We start from the raw sequence: 19,146 nt of genomic DNA, 5'->3' as shown, positions 1-19,146 counted from the left end.
GGATGAAGAAATCAAAATCCAGGTAAGAATTTTAGAACCCACACGTTAATTAACTTAGTCTTTAATGAAAACACATGTTTGGATGGTGAAATCAATTGATTTCGATTGTTTGAATTCTAGGGTTTGGGGCTCTTTCCTTTTCTTTTTTTTTTGTTTAATCAATTGACTTAATTTGCAGTTGTGATTGAATCATCGATGTAGAGAAGAACAAAGAGGAAGAATGAGTCTTGGCTGAAGAGAAATCAAGAAGAGAAAAATGCAGGATCGTGTTCGAAGATAAGAAGAAGCTGTGAATGTTGATTTCCATGGGTTTTTGATGAACTAGGAAGTTAGGGTTTGTCGAGATGATGTGAAATGGAATATATATAAGACATGAAAGAAATTGGGGAGATTGACAAAAATCAGGGTTTGAAGTGCAGTTCAAGTAGTTGTTGAGTATCTGTGACAGATTTGAAGCAATGGGTTTGTTCTTGAATTCAAATTGACAAGTATTAAGATATTTTGATGTTCTGCTGCTTTAGTTTATGATGAGCAGGTGTTGGTAGTCACTGGCAAGGATGTAAAATGGATAGTTGTTAACCAAGCAATAACCAGGTTATGAAAAGTTGCTTGAGTTGAGCTCAAGTTGTGAGTAGTTTTGATCTGAGATGATAACTCATGTGGTGTTGTTGTTTTTTAGAAAGGAAGAAGAGTTGTTGTGGTTGATTGGCTAAGAAGATGATGTTGCTGCTGAAATGAAATTGCAGGTGCAGTTGCAATTGGTGGTTGTTACAGGGAGAAAATGAGAAGTGGTTGCATCTGTTGGCTCATGTTGTGATCATGAAGTTGTTGCAGGGGTTCTAAGTTCAACAAAATGCAAGGATTAATGGGTTTGATTTGTTTCTCTTGTTGCTTACAGGAAGATGAAACTGAGATGACATTAGTGTTATAACTAGGTTCGATGTCAGTTAAGATGAGAAGGAGAGTAAGAGGATGGCTTTGTTTGAATGAGTCTTGGCTGAAGAGAAATCAAGTAGTTCTGGTGGTGTTGGAATTGTAGTATATGAGTTTGTGGTGCTATTGAAGGTTGGTGTGGTTTTAGTGGAGCTTATAGGTGTCGGTGTAGCTGAAATGAAATTGCAATGGGTTGCAGGTCCAAGATAACAAAACAATGTGTTGTTGTGCTGCAGAGAAGCTACAAAAATGACTTAGATGTATGCTAGGACTGTGCACGGGTGAAGAGTATAATGGCTTGAATATGGCTCAGGCGAGTTGACTCACCAATCCAGACTGACTCACCGAGGGTTAAACTGTCTTTTACTAAGGAGTTTAACTGACACGCGTGTATTTAACGACTGTTAACAGTTTTTTGAAAAAAACGGATGGAAAAGGTCAATCTCGGCCACTTTATATAAACATTCAAAAAAACGGCCATTTTGTGAAATAAATTACAAAAACATGGCCACTTTATTAAAAAGCCCATCAAATTAACTTGGGCAACCACGAGTCTGATGTCTTAAGGAGCAGTTGCACCAAGAGCTTAAGAAATCATAAATGCTTTCCAAAAAAAAGAAAAGACCGCAGCCCTACCCTGGATTAGCCTACCTACAGGCACGAATGATATGCGATAGTCCCGCATTTCATCACTATATAAATTTGTCCTCCGATCAGAGTAGAAGGATTTACAATGGAATGTAAACAGGCTATAAAGAAAACAAAGAAAAGGTTTAGTACTGGCACACTGGGTACTTTTTGGTGTTAATAGCCAAATTGGCCAGGGACTTGAGTAATTCACCTTACTTTCATCTAGGTGTAGATATGATTTATTCTGCAGATGGTTCAAACTAAGTGGCTTAGAGCCATTAAGTTGAGAATATTAAAGATGCATATGGGAGTGGTAATCCATTGTTGATGGTGGTTAATGCAGGGTTTGTTGGTACTGAAGAAGAGAATGATGGTCAAAACCTCATCATCTGCCTGTTGTTTTAGAAAACCTCTTCACTGCCGTAAAACCATTGTAGATCTAACCTTTATCAGACCCAAGATCCAAACTGGTTACGTGAGTATATACTAATTTATACAGTGCTACTGATTTGTATGTGAAGTAAAAAAATGTCTAAATCAACAATATTCTTCTGTGGGTTCCCATTACATGAAAAAACAGGATTTTCAACTCCTAACTGGAGCCCTTCTTAGATTGATATTTCTTGCTCGAGGAATAGTTCGAGGGTTCTGCTACTGAGGCAGATGACCTGCCATGATCTTCAAAACTCTGAACTGCATCTGTGAATGACCTTGTACATGGCCACCTAGTTTAACAAAAGAAGTAAATGAAAGAAAACAAAAGGGAAAAATAAACTGCCTCAGCTAGGAGAGATCAGAACACGATATACAAAAATTTGAAATCATCAAGAATGCAAACCTGCTCGATTTTATAATATCATTCTCTATTGCAGTTTCGTTCTCAAATATATTGCCTGTACAACAGCATGCCGGTTATTCAGAATGTTATATGGAAATAATACAATGACTGCTACCCATATAGCTGTCCAACCAGCAGAAGTCTGAAATACTTGAAGCACGGAACAAGTAAAAGAAAGGTATTGAGTATTTTGTTATTAGCTATCAGTTGGAAGGCCAGATGGGTAATCTGGTGGTTCTTTTTAGCAGTTTTCAACGAAGTGTCGTCATATTGTTTTTTGTGAGCCAAACAGAAAGGAAGTGAAAATGCAACTCATAACCAATAGTGTAGTAGGATTCAACACTCTTTTTCTAGTACCTAAACCACTAGTCAAGCATTTGAATCATATCCGTGATGGTTGCTTACCTCCATAGAAGTTCTTCTTTGAGAAATATTTGGATTTTATACGACGAACATAATCGGATTCATATTTCTTGTACTTCTCATTGTACTCCGCTGAATCAAAATACCTTCAAATAGATAAAATGGAGTTAAATCATCAATAGTTTTGATATAAACCACTTACTTTGTCTCCCTTAATAATGCTCACCATATCAACCATGGGATACAATGGATGAGCTAATAAAATTGGCCCATACCGTATAAAAGCAAGTACAACAACATAATGCATCCACTTATGAGCATCAAGCAAATTAGAATCTTCAAACATGAAGGAGGAAAACGAAGTCCATGTAAAATTTTCAAACTCATAAGCAAAGATCAGCTGACTGCAAAACGATGAACTCAGACAAGTGACCTTTTACAATCCATCGATTTCAACACAATACTGATCCAACTAAATTTCACCTATTTCTCAGTATTTAATTCTCACATTGGCCTAATATTAGCATGTTCAGGAAAATTTATAAATGAATGGAATTCCCTTGAATAAACTTTACAAATTCGACCCTGTTCATTATGTATACTGCAATATATGAATATACTGGTATCAACCTAGCCCTATGATCCTATCTTTTCTCGGAATACCGGTTATCTTATTGGTCAAACTGTTTCACCTACCTCTCTCTTCAATGATCATATACTGATTATCTGGAAATATCTGAAGGGCCTAAAATGCTATCAATACACTCTTTTGAGTAAAAAAATATTCAGTATATTGAATAGAAAAATATTCAGTATACTGCATGTAATTTTCATCAATTTGAAGCAGTAACCCAAGTTAAACAATAAGTGCACAGATAGATCTGTCATATAACAACAAAATTTCTTGAATACACATCTGCATTAGCAAAACCCTAATCAGTATATAGTTGTCCACAAGTTCCACATTTGAAGCATAACTAAGAACAATACAAGCTGCATCATAGACAATATTAGAATAATCCTATCTTGGGTTGTGCACTAACAGAGGCAACATATTTTTCATGTCAATGAAGCCTAAAGGAGAGCTAAAAATATATGGAAGGATAGGCAGGCAATAATGTAACTTTTGGCGAGTTGAGGTGGTCAGATCAAAATATACGCAATGTACATCCAGAAGTGCATTACGGGAAAGTGGAAACAAGACTAGATAATAAGAATGTGATAGAAAATTCGGAGTTGGGTGACACGGCGTTCTCCCACAAGAGGTGAATCAAATTTGTGCATAATAATCACCATATAATGGAAAACCATATAGGTCTAGAAAACGCTAATCAACTATATAAAGGTGAAATATTTCTCTCTTATTTTGATTCTCAGTTTTTTCATCAGATTCATCTTTATAAACACCATAATAATAATAGTAAACCCTTTATTTAAATTCTAAGTAAGAAGATAAATGAAAAGAAAATGAAAAAAAAAACAAATAGTGAACGAGAATAAAAACAAGATGCTTCACAGAACTTACTGGGAGTTTTCCACTGCATCAGGCTTACTTTCTGAAATATCCACAGAACCATCGTTTAAATCACCCTACAAAGTTATAAAAATCTGAAGTATTAGAAATCGACAGGATTGAAATCTAGAGAGATATATAGAGGGAGAAAACACCTGTTGAGTACGTTGAGTTTGAAGGTTTAATTGTATTGGGGAGGTCGAAGGATTACTGAGAGCGTTGTGATCAGAAGAAGAAGGAACTGAAGTAGGTATAACAGCCATTGGTAAACCAAATAAACAGAAACAACCCAAAATTTAAATTCCTAGCTAATGAAAATCGAAGACTTGATATTCTATTTAGGGGTGTAAAACGGGCCGGGTCAGGTCACCTGGCCCCAAAACTAAGGCAGGGCTTAGTATTCAAGTAGAGACATTTCTTATTTAGTCCAGTAATTCTGACCCGTGTTACTGGCTAGTCCGGAGGGATAACACATTTATCGTTTGGTCCAATAAAGTTTAAACCTGCCTAAAATTACCTATCTACCCATAGACACGTTAAAAGTAATTTTCAGTTTCATTTTCGATTCTCTCTCTCTTGTTTCTTCAGTTACAGAACCGCTCCTTTAGACATTCAATTTCTTCTTTACCAATCGCTTCTATCTCTTCTTTCTTCTCAATCAAACTCATCTAAAAATGATTTCGGAAATCATTAATTACAGAAAAATCATCAGTTCCTGACCTAATCAATTACATAAATCATCAGTTCCTAACCTAATTTTTATTCATTCAATTGAAGAGAAAAAATGGTTAGAACTATCAAGCGGACAATTACAGAAGAAATTGTAGAAGAAACCCAGGTAAAAAGAAGAAGAAAAAATGTTGATGATTCACCAATACAATCCTCCCTTGCTGCTAAATCTCCGACAACAAGGAGTATGAGTAAAGTTGGTACTCCGTCACGAACAAATGTTCCTCAGGTAGAAGGTAAGCAAAAATCAGAAGAAAGTAAAGCCTAATTTTTTACTTCATATTGACATGCAATACTTAGAAAACTGTTGTTGAATTTCATATTGACATGCAATACATATCAATATGTAGTGTTGATGAAAAACTGTAGATATGTAGTGATGTTCAACTAATATCCTACATATGCTCAATAGAATCACTACATCTCTGTATGTAGTGTTTGTTTTACATGTTTTTAACTGTTGTACATGCAATTTACTCTTACATATTGACATGCAGTGTGTGTTTCTATGCTCAATGGAATCACTAGATATTTGTATGTAGTGTCTGGTATACATGTTTTCATATGTTGTATATGTAATTTGAGACAACATATTGACATGCAATGTGTGATTCATATGTTTTTTGTTCAATAGAAACACAACATCTCTGTGAGTCATATGTTTTACATGTTTTTCATCTGTTGTGCATGTAATTTGACATGCAGTGTGTGATTCATATGTTTTATATCTGTACTACATATCAATATGTTGTCTGCAATTTGTAGTTATTGATATGTATGGATAACATCTCAAATTGATATGTGTGCTACATATTATTATCTGCCTGTAATATGTAATGTGTACAAAACTTTTGGTTTACAAAAAAAGAAAAAACCAAAGGAAAGAAAGCAGCTGCTGCTCCTGAAGCAAAAAGCAAAAGAAAAATAGCAGCGGCAACTACTAAAGCAAAAGGAAAAACAGCGACAACGGCTGCTACTTCTTCACCACCAGCAAAGGGGGACAAAGCACTTGTCCTGAGAGCTGCTACTCCTTCTCCAAAAGGAAAGGGAAAATAAAAAAGGAGGAAAGCAAAAGCGCTCCTGAAAGAAGGTTTGTAATGTTAAAATTGAAGATAATTCTTAATAAACCCTCGACCCCCGTAAATTGTGGTTCATATGTAGTTATCAGTATGTAGTTATAAAATTACCAATATGTTGTGGTATTTTATATGTAGTTGTTTCATGTTCATGGTAGATACATTAACTACATATTTGATATGGTGTAGGGGAAGAGAAGGGGAAGAAAGCAGTTGCCTTGAGAGCTGCTACTCCTTCACCAAAAACAAAAGGGGGGAAAGCAAATGTAGAAGGTATGTAGTACAACTACATATAAGAACAAAGCGTATAAATAATATGTATCCTTAATAACATATGTTTATGAGTATGTAATGATGCATTGTTGTGCTTGTTTTTGGTAAGTGTTTTTACATTTTTACTGTATCAAAGAAGATACATATGCCATACGTACTATTACAAATCGATATGTAGTTAAAATAATACGTAGTGGTATCTACTATTATATATCAATATGTAGAGGTAAATACTTATATTCTCATAACATATTACATATCAATATGTAGAGGTAGATACTTATATTCTCGTATGTACTGTTAATAATATGTAGTTTCAAGACTTGGTAGATATTACAACTACATATTGATGATGTAACTACATATTTGATATACCATATTGATATGTACTGTAATAGTTTTTGGTTCTTGTTATTGTGTAGGTGCTAATAAGCGTAGAAAGGAGCTGGAAAACCACGAAGTTTATACCGTGGCGGTTTCAGGAGCTTGTGGGGGCTTGCGAAGACTATTAGGACCACTAAGAAGGCTATTGCGAAGTCTACTGAAAACCTTGAGTTGAGTGAGTTGCAGCTGAAGATGATTTCTGAAGCATCATTCGGTAACCTGTTCCTAATGTTCTGGTACACAAGATTTGAGTTGGAACATTGGTTGAAGATTGAAGATGCAATGACGAAAATGTTACGCTGTTACGTTAGGGGTCAAGATCCAAACAAGCTTAGATTTGTCTTTAAAAGGCATGGCCAACCGAATGAGCTAGTATCCACACCAGAAGAAATGGCACTTATTTATGGGATGCCGAGAATTCCAAATAGGGAATATCTTGATTATAGGCTTACACAAGTCAATAAAAAAAGTGGATGTCGTGAAACAGAATTTTTCAAAAGGACTTTTCCTACTGATATGAAAGCTGGTGATAAAGTGACTAGGCCAATGATTGTGAAGGCAATCTTGAATATCCTTAAACGAACACCAATTAATCTGAAAAAGAAGAAGTCTGATGAAGAGTCTCTGCAAAGTGTGGGTGATCAATCAAATGAAGATTCTGAAGAAGACGAGGAAGATGCCGAAGATCTTGTTAGGCTTATCTGCTTGTATATGTGCACTTCATTATTTTTCGCTACAAGTGATGCAAACGCTTTGACTGAAAAATATATTGGTTTCGTTCTTGATCTTGAGAAGTCTAAGAATATTTCATGGCATGACCTCATCCATTCTCATTTAGAGAAAGAGCTGAATGAAAACGTGGAATCCGTAGAACGCACAAATGGTTGTGCTATTTATTTGTTGGTAAGAATCTATTTATTTGTTTATCCTACTTCAAAATGTTTTTGTTTTATGTGTTTTCTACATTTTGATAGTATATCTAATACTGCATATCAATATTTTGCAGCCATGGTTTGCGGAGCATACCCATTTGGTGGCGCCCGAGGATATAGTGACAGAACCTGCAGGAATGTATGTGCCAAGAGTGGCTAGGTGGAATCATACAAAGATATGTGCTGAGTTCCTAAAGGATATTGATCTTTCTGAGTATCAGGTAAACTTGCCGTACATATTTTGTCATAATAAAAATATATATTGATAAGTACACGTAGTTCGACATATTGATATGTAATTATTAGCATATCAATATGTAGTAGTTATTAGCATATCAATATGCTACTACATATTAGCATATCAATATGTATTAGTTATTAGCATATCAATTTGTGGTGATACATATTGATATGTAGTTATTAGCATATCAATATATAGTTCTCCCTGTGTATCTAATAGAGAACAACTACGACATGTTTTTTTTTTGGTAATATCTAATATATAGTTGCTTTTTTACATTTATTTGATTTGTACCAGTTCCATGTTGATTTCAAAGATGAGATAACACACGAATAAAGACAAATCCTTAATCATATTTCAAGAAGGATTCAACAGGAAGCAAATGATGATGCTTTTTGTTTAGATGATAATTCCGAATCGGAAGAAGAGAAAGAAGAAGAGGAAGAAGAGAAGGAAGAAGAGAAAGAAGAAGAGGACTCAGTATTGGGGGGAGAAGATTGGAAGATTAAATACGATGATTTGAGGAATACAATATCTTCCAAATGGAGTGAATTCAACACAATGCAGCAAGAGGGCGAACCGGTTGACGCTTCAAAGCTTGAGTTCATGTTGCATGATATTTACCGGAAAGCTTTCCCTTTGCAGAGAGAAGCCAGCCAGGAAGATTATGTTATCTTGGGATGTACACCTACTCCAAGAAACCCCAATGAAGAGTTGAATGTGGACCAAATAGTTGAGAACGAAATACAAGGTTCTCCAGAAGATCAAACAGATGCTGATGTCAACATTCCTGAAGTTGGTTTGTCAACACCGAAAGATCAAACTCATGCTAATGCCACCTCTGAGGTTGAATTGTCAACAACTTCAGTGTTGAAGTTCCATGATGTTGAAGTTCCGCGTTCTGAGGTTAAAAATTGGGATAAATCTAATTTGGAGCAAAAAGTCAAAGAGATACAAGAGAAAAAGGGCAAAGAAAACACACAGGTAAGTAGCATATCAGTACGTAGTCTAAGTAGCATATTAATATCTATCTGTGACATATCAATATGTAGTGGTATCTATCATTACATATTGATATGTAACAGTACATTCTTGTATACCACTATCCATCTGTTACATATCAGTATCTATCTGTTACTTATCAATATGTAGTGGTATCTACCATTACATATTGATATGTAACAATACATTCTTGTAGTGGAACATATTTATATGTAACATTACATTCTTGTGGTGGTAGACATAGCAAAAACTCAAGCTAAGTAGGTTTTTGTGGACAGTTTCAATTGATTTTTGCAGGTTGATCAACTTGAAGTTAGGCAGGAAGCAGCAAAGGAGTTGCTTACAACTATGCTAGAAACGAAGTCTTCAGTTGTAGTTAATTCGCAGAAATTTCCAGAGTATAACGCCAGATTGGCGGCGGAAGAGTTTCATTGCTGGATGTACCTTTGTTTACTATGATGTCGAGTTTGGAACACATTGAAAAGCTGTCTATGCCAGCTTTTATAGAAATGTCAAACTCTGGCATTGGTGTTTATGTCGAAGAGTTTGCAGACCTCCTTCCAGATAACAACGATGGTCTTTTTGGTATTAACTTACGAGAACAATTTGATAATCTGTTTGGAAGAGATTTGCGGCCTTTACAAATTCCACAAGAAACAACTGAGCAACAAGAACCCATTGAACCGAAAGATGCAGGTGAAGTTACAGGTAAGCAACAAGAATACATACTTACAACCAGTTCAAAAAGTCATTTGGAGGTTGCATCACAAGATCCTTTGGATGTTTCATCACAAGATGTTCTGGATGTCCCCTCGCAAGATGTTTTGGAGGTTCCATCACAAGATCCTTTGGATGTTTCATCACAAGATGTTCTGGATGTCCCCTCGCAAGATGTTCTGAAGGTTCCATCACAGGTGAATGATATGTACTAAAAATCTTATTTTGTGTAGTTAATATTACACTAAAAATCACTACATACTGATATGTATATCAGTATGGTAGCACTAGAAATCACTATACCATACAATCATATACCACTACATGCTTTCAAAAATGATTAGGTGATGTAACTATGTTTTATGAAATATAGATATTTACATATTTTTTTTATGTTGATTAAAAATGCAGGAACAGTTTAGCCCAAGCCAGAAACAAAAAATGGTAAAAGTGAACAAAAATCGCGCTTCAAAGCCCGAAAAGCAGCAGGTAACAACACCCACCAGACCCGTTACTCGTTCCCATCCTGCAAAGAAGGTAGATGATATTTATGAGAGTGGAAGTAAGTTCTCACCATCATATAAAGGACCGAAAGCTGCAGAAGCAGAAGCAATACCGCTAAACAAAAAGAGAAAGCTTAAATTGCGCAAGTATTTCCGGAAACTGACGAAATCAACATTCTATAATGACATGAACGATGAACAAAAGAGTACTCTTTCCACATACATCAATAATGCAAAAAATCTTAGGTGAGTTCTCAATTGACACTTTTATATTGATATGTACTATTAGTTTGTGTATGTACTTTTGATATACATACATATTTGTATAAAAAATACTGAGAAAGACATATTAGTATGTACTGTTACACAAAGAATACTAACCTTTACGTCGTTTATTTTCTAGCTCAATTGCTTGGAGAGTGGGAGAAGGTGGTCTTTGTGTAAGTGGAACTACAGTTGATGACTTGGTGCAGAACGATTTATTAGAACAAGATCTTCTCAACTACGCACAATACAGGCTTAACACCAAATTTCAGAATGAGCAACCGATGCACGAAGTATACAGGAAATACTTGCCTGTGTTGCATCTGGATCCGTCCGCTTGGGTAAGTTGTAATCTTACACTGCATATTTACTACAACACATATTCAAAAATTTAAAAAGTATGTAGGGGTAGGTACACTACATATCAATATTGCATAAAACAAAATTAGATATAAACTATTTCAAGTACATCCATGTTTTCAGTACAATGTCGAGTTCCCGGATAACCTCAAAGGAGCAGCACATGATTCTGTTTACAAACCAATATTGGCGATGGATGAAAGTATCAAGAAGATTCTTGTACCAATATGCCACCACAATCTTTATTGGACGCTACTTGAGTATGACTGCGAAAAAATGGTGTTCAACCACTACAATTCTTCTAAGGCTGAATGGGGAGGTATTTGTTATCCACACTCCTGCAAAATGGCAGATTACATGTACGTACCTATCAACGTGTACTTGCTGGAGAAGAACAAAGTAACAATGAAGAATGTAATAGTGAATGAATGTGAAGCACCTCAACAAGGGGGATCGCCAGACTGTCTACTGTTTGTGATGCATTTTATGAAGATGATGTCAAAAAGAAAATATGTGGGAGTGCCTTTGGGAGATGATGAAGAAGTGCAAGCGAAGATTCGTAACAAAAGGGTCCCGTTAGCATGCAAATTGCTGAAAGCATCTCCACAAGAAATCAGTTGGCAGATGACACAAAAATAGTCTTACTTGCTAAAAGTAATCTGACAGTACATATTACTATTTACCTATTTTCTTTTCTTTTTATTCTTGGTTTCATTTCATTTCATGAGTTCAAGAATGTTCAAAAACATATATCTAATAACTTGTTATACAGTTAAAAACTAGTTTATAACATGTTATGCAGAAATAATAATATGCATAATGTCTTATGCATCTAAACAAAAATGATGCATAACCAGAAAAGTGAAAACAATAATGAATAAGACATTATGCAGCTAAAATAAAATAATGCATAATGTCTTATGCATCTAAACAAAATAATGCATAAGACACTATGCACGTGCATAAAAAATAATCCATAAATCATAAAAGTGAAAACAATAATGCATAAGACGTTATGCAGCTAAAACAAAATAATGGCATAATGTCTTATGCACTAAACAAAATGATGCAGAAGACATTATGCACGTGCATAAAAATCCATAAATCAGAAAAGTGAAAAAAGTAATGCATAAGACAATATGCAGCTAAAACAAAATAATGCATAATGTCTTATGCATCTAAAAAAACTGATGCATAACCAGAAAAAGTGAGAAAAGTAATGCATAAGACATTATGCAGCTAAAAAAAAATAATGCATAATGTCTTATGCATCTAAAAAAAAACTGATGCATAACCAGAAAAGTGAGAAAAGTAATGCATAAGACATTATGCAGCTAAAACAAAAATAATGCATAATGTATTATGCATCTAAAAAAAACTGATGCATAACCAGAAAAGTGAAAAAAAAGTAATGCATAAGACATTATGCAGCTAAAACAAAATAATGCATAATGTTTTATGCACTAAACAAAATGATGCAGAAGACATTATGCACGTGCATAAAAATCCATAAATCAGAAAAGTGAAAAAAGTAATGCATAAGACAATATGCAGCTAAAACAAAATAATGCATAATGTCTTATGCATCTAAAAAAACTGATGCATAACCAGAAAAAGTGAGAAAAGTAATGCATAAGACATTATGCAACAAAAAAAAAATTAATGCATAATGTCTTATGCATCTAAAAAAAAGCTGATGCATAACCAGAAAAGTGAGAAAAGTAATGCATAAGACATTATGCAGCTAAAACAAAATAATGCATAATGTCTTATGCATCTAAAAAAAACTGACACATAACCAGAAAAGTGAAAAAAAGTAATGCATAAGACATTATGCAGCTAAAACAAAAATAATGCATAATGTATTATGCATCTAAAAAAAACTAATGCATAACCAGAAAATACTTCAGTATGTAAATACTTCACTACTGGTGATAGATACTGACATTTTAATAGACTTAACAACATATTTCATTATTCGAAAATAACTACAATAACTACATTTTGATAGACTTATAATGTTTCAAAAACCAAAAGATGTTCTAAGAAACAACAAAAACAGTATTTTCAGTACACTTGTAATGTATGTACTGTAAATGAAATGCTTATTAACCAAATTCAGTTGGTACTGACAAAATCAAAAAGAAAAACGGTAGAATAGAACAAGGGCTAGAGGAAAGAATTGTGGAAAAGAAATCTGGCAACATCATCGATATAACATTCTGCTGCACGTTAAAGCCCGTGATAAAAGAAAATGAGAAATCAGAACACTACTTGCTTAAAAGTACATTGTATTGTATCAAACTTACTTAATTAAGACATTAATATGTATCTGACTGAAATACATACCTGACACAAAATCATTCTTCAGAAAGTTCATACTGTCGGATAAGATTGCATGTTGCCTTGTTGTGATGAGTCTTCAAATTACAGTTTGAACACTTAACAGATTTTCTACTAGTCTCATATGCAGACTTAATACGTTTCCCCTTTTTCCTGCCTGGTGGAGACCTAATTACTTCTGCTGGGAGAACGATATCATCTACGTAATACTCATCGGGCCTGTGAGAAAAAAACAGTATCATATAAATGGAATGAACCACAACTACATATGAATATGTACACAGTATATTGTTCCTGAAAAACAAATATAAAAAAATGTAGTGGTATCTACCATTACATATCAGTATGTAACATCCATATGTAAGTAGGTTTATGTTGACAGTTTTAATTGCTATTACATGTGTAAGTGGTATCTACCATTACATATTGTTATGCAAAATATGAAAATGTACTGATTAAAGACACATACCTGTCGTGGTTAGGAACGGGTCTAATAGCTATTGAATATAGCTTACGAAAAGTGGTAACTTTAAAATAATCTTCAACGTAATCAAGAATCCTTCCTCCAGATCTAGTAATAGCTGCAGTAGCGTGCGAGCATGGAAAACCATAAACGCGCCATCGTTGGCAAGTACAAGTTTTTCTCTCTAGATCTACCATATGAGATCTGCACAGTACATATTCATGTGTTATTTTTTAATACACCTAATATACACAGTACATATTTATATGTTCTCACAGAAACATGGTACTTAAAAAAAAGAAAGAGAAAGTAAATAACATTCAGATGATAGAGATTAGGGGTAAACGCTAACCTTGGAGAATGCACTTCATAACGATTAGCATCTGACTGGCTAACTTTCCAGGGACGACCAATTTGGATGTGTAGTTCAAGCAAGGCTTGATACGTAGGGGTTAGCAGTTCTGGGTCCATCAAGAGACTCTCTTCACGACGTTCTGACATCATTTCCATCATACGTATCCTACACGACAAGGGGATAGCAAGTCTGTTATACTAAAAATATACGTAGATTAACAGAACATATATGCTAATACTGTTACAAAAAGAAAACTAATATAAGCTTGTACTGTGACTAAGGAAACTGATACAAACCTGATCGAGTCAACGAACGCACACGCAGGTAATTTCTTCTCTTTGTTAATCCAGCTATTGAAAGATTCAACAACGCTAGATGAAGTGTAACCATAACTACAGCCCTTGAAGAAAGCACTGGATCACTTTTCTTTTGGAATGTTGCGGCAGTAGTCAGCAACAGAAGGCCTTCCAAAATTAACCATTTCTTGAAGACCTTCCTCCTATGTTGCAGGAGAAAGAGCATATGTCGCCTTTCGGAAAGCATCAGTCACTTCCTTATACTTTTCGTCAGACTTTGCGATAGGTAAGTTTTTGTCCAAATGGAAGTAACAATATCTTTGATGAGAATCAGGGAACTCTTAGGGAATATATTTAACCAACCCTTCACCTCGGTCAGTCATAAAAGTGATTGGGCGATCATCATTCAAAGCCTCCTTCAGTTTCTTGAAAAACCATTCCCAGCTGATATTGTCTTCACCAGGTACTAAAGCAAACGCAAGCGGATAAAATCCTGCAAAAAGGAATTACTAGTTATGTTAAGCAACTAATATTGACACTACATATTGACATGCAGTTGGTTTACCTCTTTGTTGATATGTGAAAACCTGACACTACATAATAACATGTTAAGCAACTGATTGGCACTACATTTTCACATGCAGTATGGTTTATCTCATACTCAGTAAGGTCAATATGTAGTATGTAGTATGGTCAATACTCATTGTCAGATAGTGAGGTAAGGTCAATATGAGTGATCTAACTACCAGACACTACATATCAAAAAAAAAAAGAACCAGTTACCTTGATTGCCATTAAGACATGTTGCTTCCATGAGACCTCCTTTAAAATTTCCAGTGAGAAATGTACAGTCACAGAAAATCATGGGACGACATAGTTTATATCCCTCTATACAAGCTTCAAAGCAAACAAAAAGTCTATTGAATCTTTTTGTAGCATCATTGAAATCGAAATCAATAAATGACCCAGGGTTTGTTTCCCTAACAGCATTCACCCACCAAGTACGACTTCACATCATTACCAAAAATATGTTTATGCGACAACTCAATTGCATGATATGCGTGGTGATACTGGATTTCAATGCCACCACCAACTTTAAGATAATCTATGATCTCTGCTGGTGTTATGCGAGGGTTGTGCCTGACCATCTCATGAATTAGACTGTTCATGAGTTTTTTTGTAACTCTTGGATTCTTCAACATATAACCACCGCCACATGTGTGCCTTCCCACATATTCCTTTATCTTAAAAACATCAATAGAACTACCAATGGCAGTTACGTGAAGCTTCCATGAACAACCTTTCACACTACATACGGCGGTGAATCTCTCAAGGTCATTCTTCTTCTTAATTACCTCATATCCAGTTCTCATGCAGTATTTTTGGCATGCTATACGTACGGCATCAACACCACCATAGAATAATTGATCTGTATCATCAAAAATCTTATCCCAACCATCTGAAAAAAAACACTCTTGGGGCTTCTTTACCTTCTTTCAAATAACTATTCTTTGCACTGACAACTAAGTATGCATTACTGTCAACTTCCATACGCCTAGACGCACCATTTGAAATTACATCCACGTGCAAATCAAAGAAAGCTGATTGCTTTGAAGAATGTAATGCAGAGATGCCCTGGAGTGTTACATCGGCAAGAATAGGAACTATCGCTTGATTCTGGAAATAGTTAACCAGAATAGTCGATGGAGTCAACCAGCTCCACATATTACAGATGCAAAATTTCAAATCCTCTAAAGTTGAAAACGATGTAACCTCATATGCAAAATGATATTGATTATGGTATACATGAGAATAAATGGAGAAGTCTGGTTTGGGAGCAACATCAGACATGTTAACCCTGTAAATGATCAAAAAATTAACTAAGTCTCTGAATGGATATAAGTTATACATATTGATATGTATTGGCATCTACTGTATTGCACGATACATACTAAGAGCGCAGGCTATATGTAGTACGGATTGGTATGTAACATGTAGAATAACTAAGTCTCTGAATTCCTATACGTTATACATATTGATATGTATTGGCATCTACTGTATTTTAGTAAGATATATTTGGAGGCTATATGCAGTACGTATTGGTATGTAACATCTAGAATATATTTTACAACATATTAATATGTTTTGAGTTTCATCTTCTATAAATAGAAGAACTGCAGCTGTATCAAAAAGAGAATACAAAATTACTACACGATCTATCTAACAAAACAAACCTATATCAAAAAATACAGTAAAACAAACCTATATCAGATTACAAAGAAACTAAAACAGAACAACAACAGAGAAAAGGTGATTATAGTAACATACCTTGTTCGAATATGAGATTAACCTAATTCGATTTTAAGATACCTAATTGAAACACACAAAAATCACAATGTAAATCGAACGGAAACTGAATTGAACAATGTAAATCATCACAAAACTGAAATCATAAAAGAAAGATAACAATGTACATCATAGACAACTATTCTGATAGAAATCGGATCAGAATAAACCTAATTATTCATCAACATTCCAAGAACAACAACAGAGGAAGATGATTTACGAGATAAATACCTTGTTCGAATATGATTTCGAAGCACAGATGATTTACGAGATAATAGCTGTGATGAGCCTAATTGAAAGACGCTACCAGATACTGTGATGAACCAAAACGCAGGAGCAGAGAAAACCAAAGAGAAACAAATCTGAGATGAAAAAAAAGAGAAAGAAACTGAATTTGATTTGTTCGTGGAGTTGCAGAAAGGGTATTTTTGTTACTTTTGAAAAACTTGTCTTGTGTGACCCGCACGTTTTGGACTAGGGAGTAAATATTCTGGTCCAAAAACATGTTTTTGGACCAGCGGATAATTTTATTCTAGGGGTGGATTAGAGAGTAACCGGTACTGGGTTTCCTGGACTACCTAGTAATTCTTAGATTCAAGTATCCGTAGAAAAATTCAGACATAGTTTGATGATCAAGGTCCGTTTTTCTATAGGTGAAATTGAATAAATATCCATACTTTTGATAGGCCTTCACAATTTCTAAGAAACTTCATAAATGTCCCTAATGGTATAATTGAAAATTTTGATAAAATCATAAATCTTATAATTTCTCTTTTAACCTTCCGTTATCGACCTTTCTTCTTTAATTTACAGAACTCAAAAACTCGATTTCTCATACCACCACCATTTGCATCACTCGTACCACCATCACCATCTCGATCTTCTCAAATGCAACCAGCACCATCACCTCCACCGTTACTATCAGATAGTGATTATTAATATTTCGATTTCAAAATCGATTTCAGAACATATTTATAAGGTTCTTGTTGAAGGGTGATTTTAGTTTTGGTTCTACCCGTCCTAGCTACACCAAGTGACCTCAGGTTTTTAGGAATAGTAATAGAGAGAGTTATCCTTCCATTGTACCTTGTCCTTCCTTATATAGACTTTCCAAAGCCCCTTCTTTTTATGACATCATGTCACATGTCCTAAACCTCCATAATTACTTCTAATGCCATTCTTTCCTTAATATAACCTCCTTCTTATTCATTAATCCCTTCCTTGTCCTTTCCATCTCATAGGTATTTTCTCATTTGGGCATGGGCTTAGTCCCCATGTCTCATATTAGGCTTGCCACCTCCTTTGGGGGGCGCCCCAAGCCCGTTAAGGGGTATTATTTTTCATGTATAAACAGTCCCCTGACTATTGGACTATTTGTAAAATAGCTCAGTAGTCATAGGATTCTTTCTAGCGCCTCCCCTATTTTTTCTTGGGAACCAGGGATGAGGATTCTCTCCCCTTTTTATCGGTTCCACGATCCTGAACGGGCGTTTCATCTTCTACATCATGCAGTTCTTTCCTCTTCTCCTTTTTAGCTTCAGCCGATTATTGTTCCCACTTCGTAACCGCCACATTCGAACCTTGAGACTTATATATAGATCCATTGATCTGTTCTCCCCTTATCTTTTCCCTTTACAACTTTTCTCTTCCCTTCATTCTTAACACCTATATAGGCGCCATGCCTAATAGTTCTACCAGTAGTAGTTCGTCTGAGGAATCTGACGAGTCTGAAGAAATAATGAACGTGGGTTCTGAAGAGGCTGAGTATACAGAGCAGGACGATATTCTTCTACCTCCTCCAGCAGATGGTCAGTCATATACAATCGCGGAGTTTACCAACGGCTCCAATCTAAAACGCTCCCTAAAGTTGAGGGAACTCTGTGGAGGTAAGCGTGTTATTCCTATTGACGATATCTTAATTCCTCGCCTTCTAAACCATCCTGCGTTGCCCTATCCATATACTCCCGGGTGGCTCTTTCAACCCGAATCAGACACCATAGATGCTTTCTCATTCAAGGAGGTGCCGCGAATGGCGATTCACCGTGGTGACTATGATCTCCCCACCGTTGATATCCGTTCTAAATCGAAAACTCACCCGATATGGCCGCATTGGGCATCTTATATTCGCTTGAATCCTGGTCACGCAGATCTTGATGAAGCTATAAACTCGTCTCTCAAATGTGAAGTGAAGAGGTGCAGGCGTGATTTAAACCGACTCTTCTGTCATTGGGCTCCTCCTGTTCACACTCTCTTTACCGCGTGGGGAGAGGCAACTATTATTTGAAGGATGTAGTCGCCATTACAAGGTTACCTATCCATGGTATCCATTCATACGACGAGGCGTCAGTTTACAGAGCATTTACCGATGAGGACAAGGCGCTGCGGGATTATTTATTGGACTGCAAAGATGCCTCTCGGAGTGAGCTGGTGAGGAATGACCAGGTGCCGGTGAAAAAGGGAGAAAAACGGGGGATTACTGGCGCGGGTAAGAAAGAAGTGCCATCATCTGCCGCCAAACGGAAGGCTGAGTTGGTCAGAGAGAAGAATAAACCCCCTTCGACGCGTCCACTGGGTGAGCGCTTGCT

At 35.6% G+C, this 19,146-nt stretch overlaps 1 protein-coding gene across 1 annotated transcript; it reads right to left on the bottom strand.

Moving 5' to 3' along the window:
- Window positions 1-1,976: 1,976 nt before the first annotated feature.
- On the bottom strand, window positions 1,977-4,573 carry LOC113306595. Its single transcript, XM_026555526.1, has 5 exons — window positions 4,433-4,573; window positions 4,290-4,354; window positions 2,807-2,910; window positions 2,402-2,456; window positions 1,977-2,288 (listed from the first exon to the last, which is right to left on the bottom strand). The coding sequence occupies exons 1-5, from the start codon at window positions 4,538-4,540 to the stop codon at window positions 2,156-2,158; spliced, it is 465 nt and encodes a 154-aa protein (XP_026411311.1). The 5' UTR covers window positions 4,541-4,573; the 3' UTR covers window positions 1,977-2,155.
- Window positions 4,574-19,146: the final 14,573 nt, after the last annotated feature.

The sequence above is a fragment of the Papaver somniferum genome, chromosome 8, assembly GCF_003573695.1.
Source record: "Papaver somniferum cultivar HN1 chromosome 8, ASM357369v1, whole genome shotgun sequence".
Lineage (NCBI taxonomy): Eukaryota > Viridiplantae > Streptophyta > Magnoliopsida > Ranunculales > Papaveraceae > Papaver > Papaver somniferum.
The sequence above is the reverse complement of the archived record's forward strand: the minus strand, read 5'-3'. Positions and strand labels throughout refer to the sequence as shown.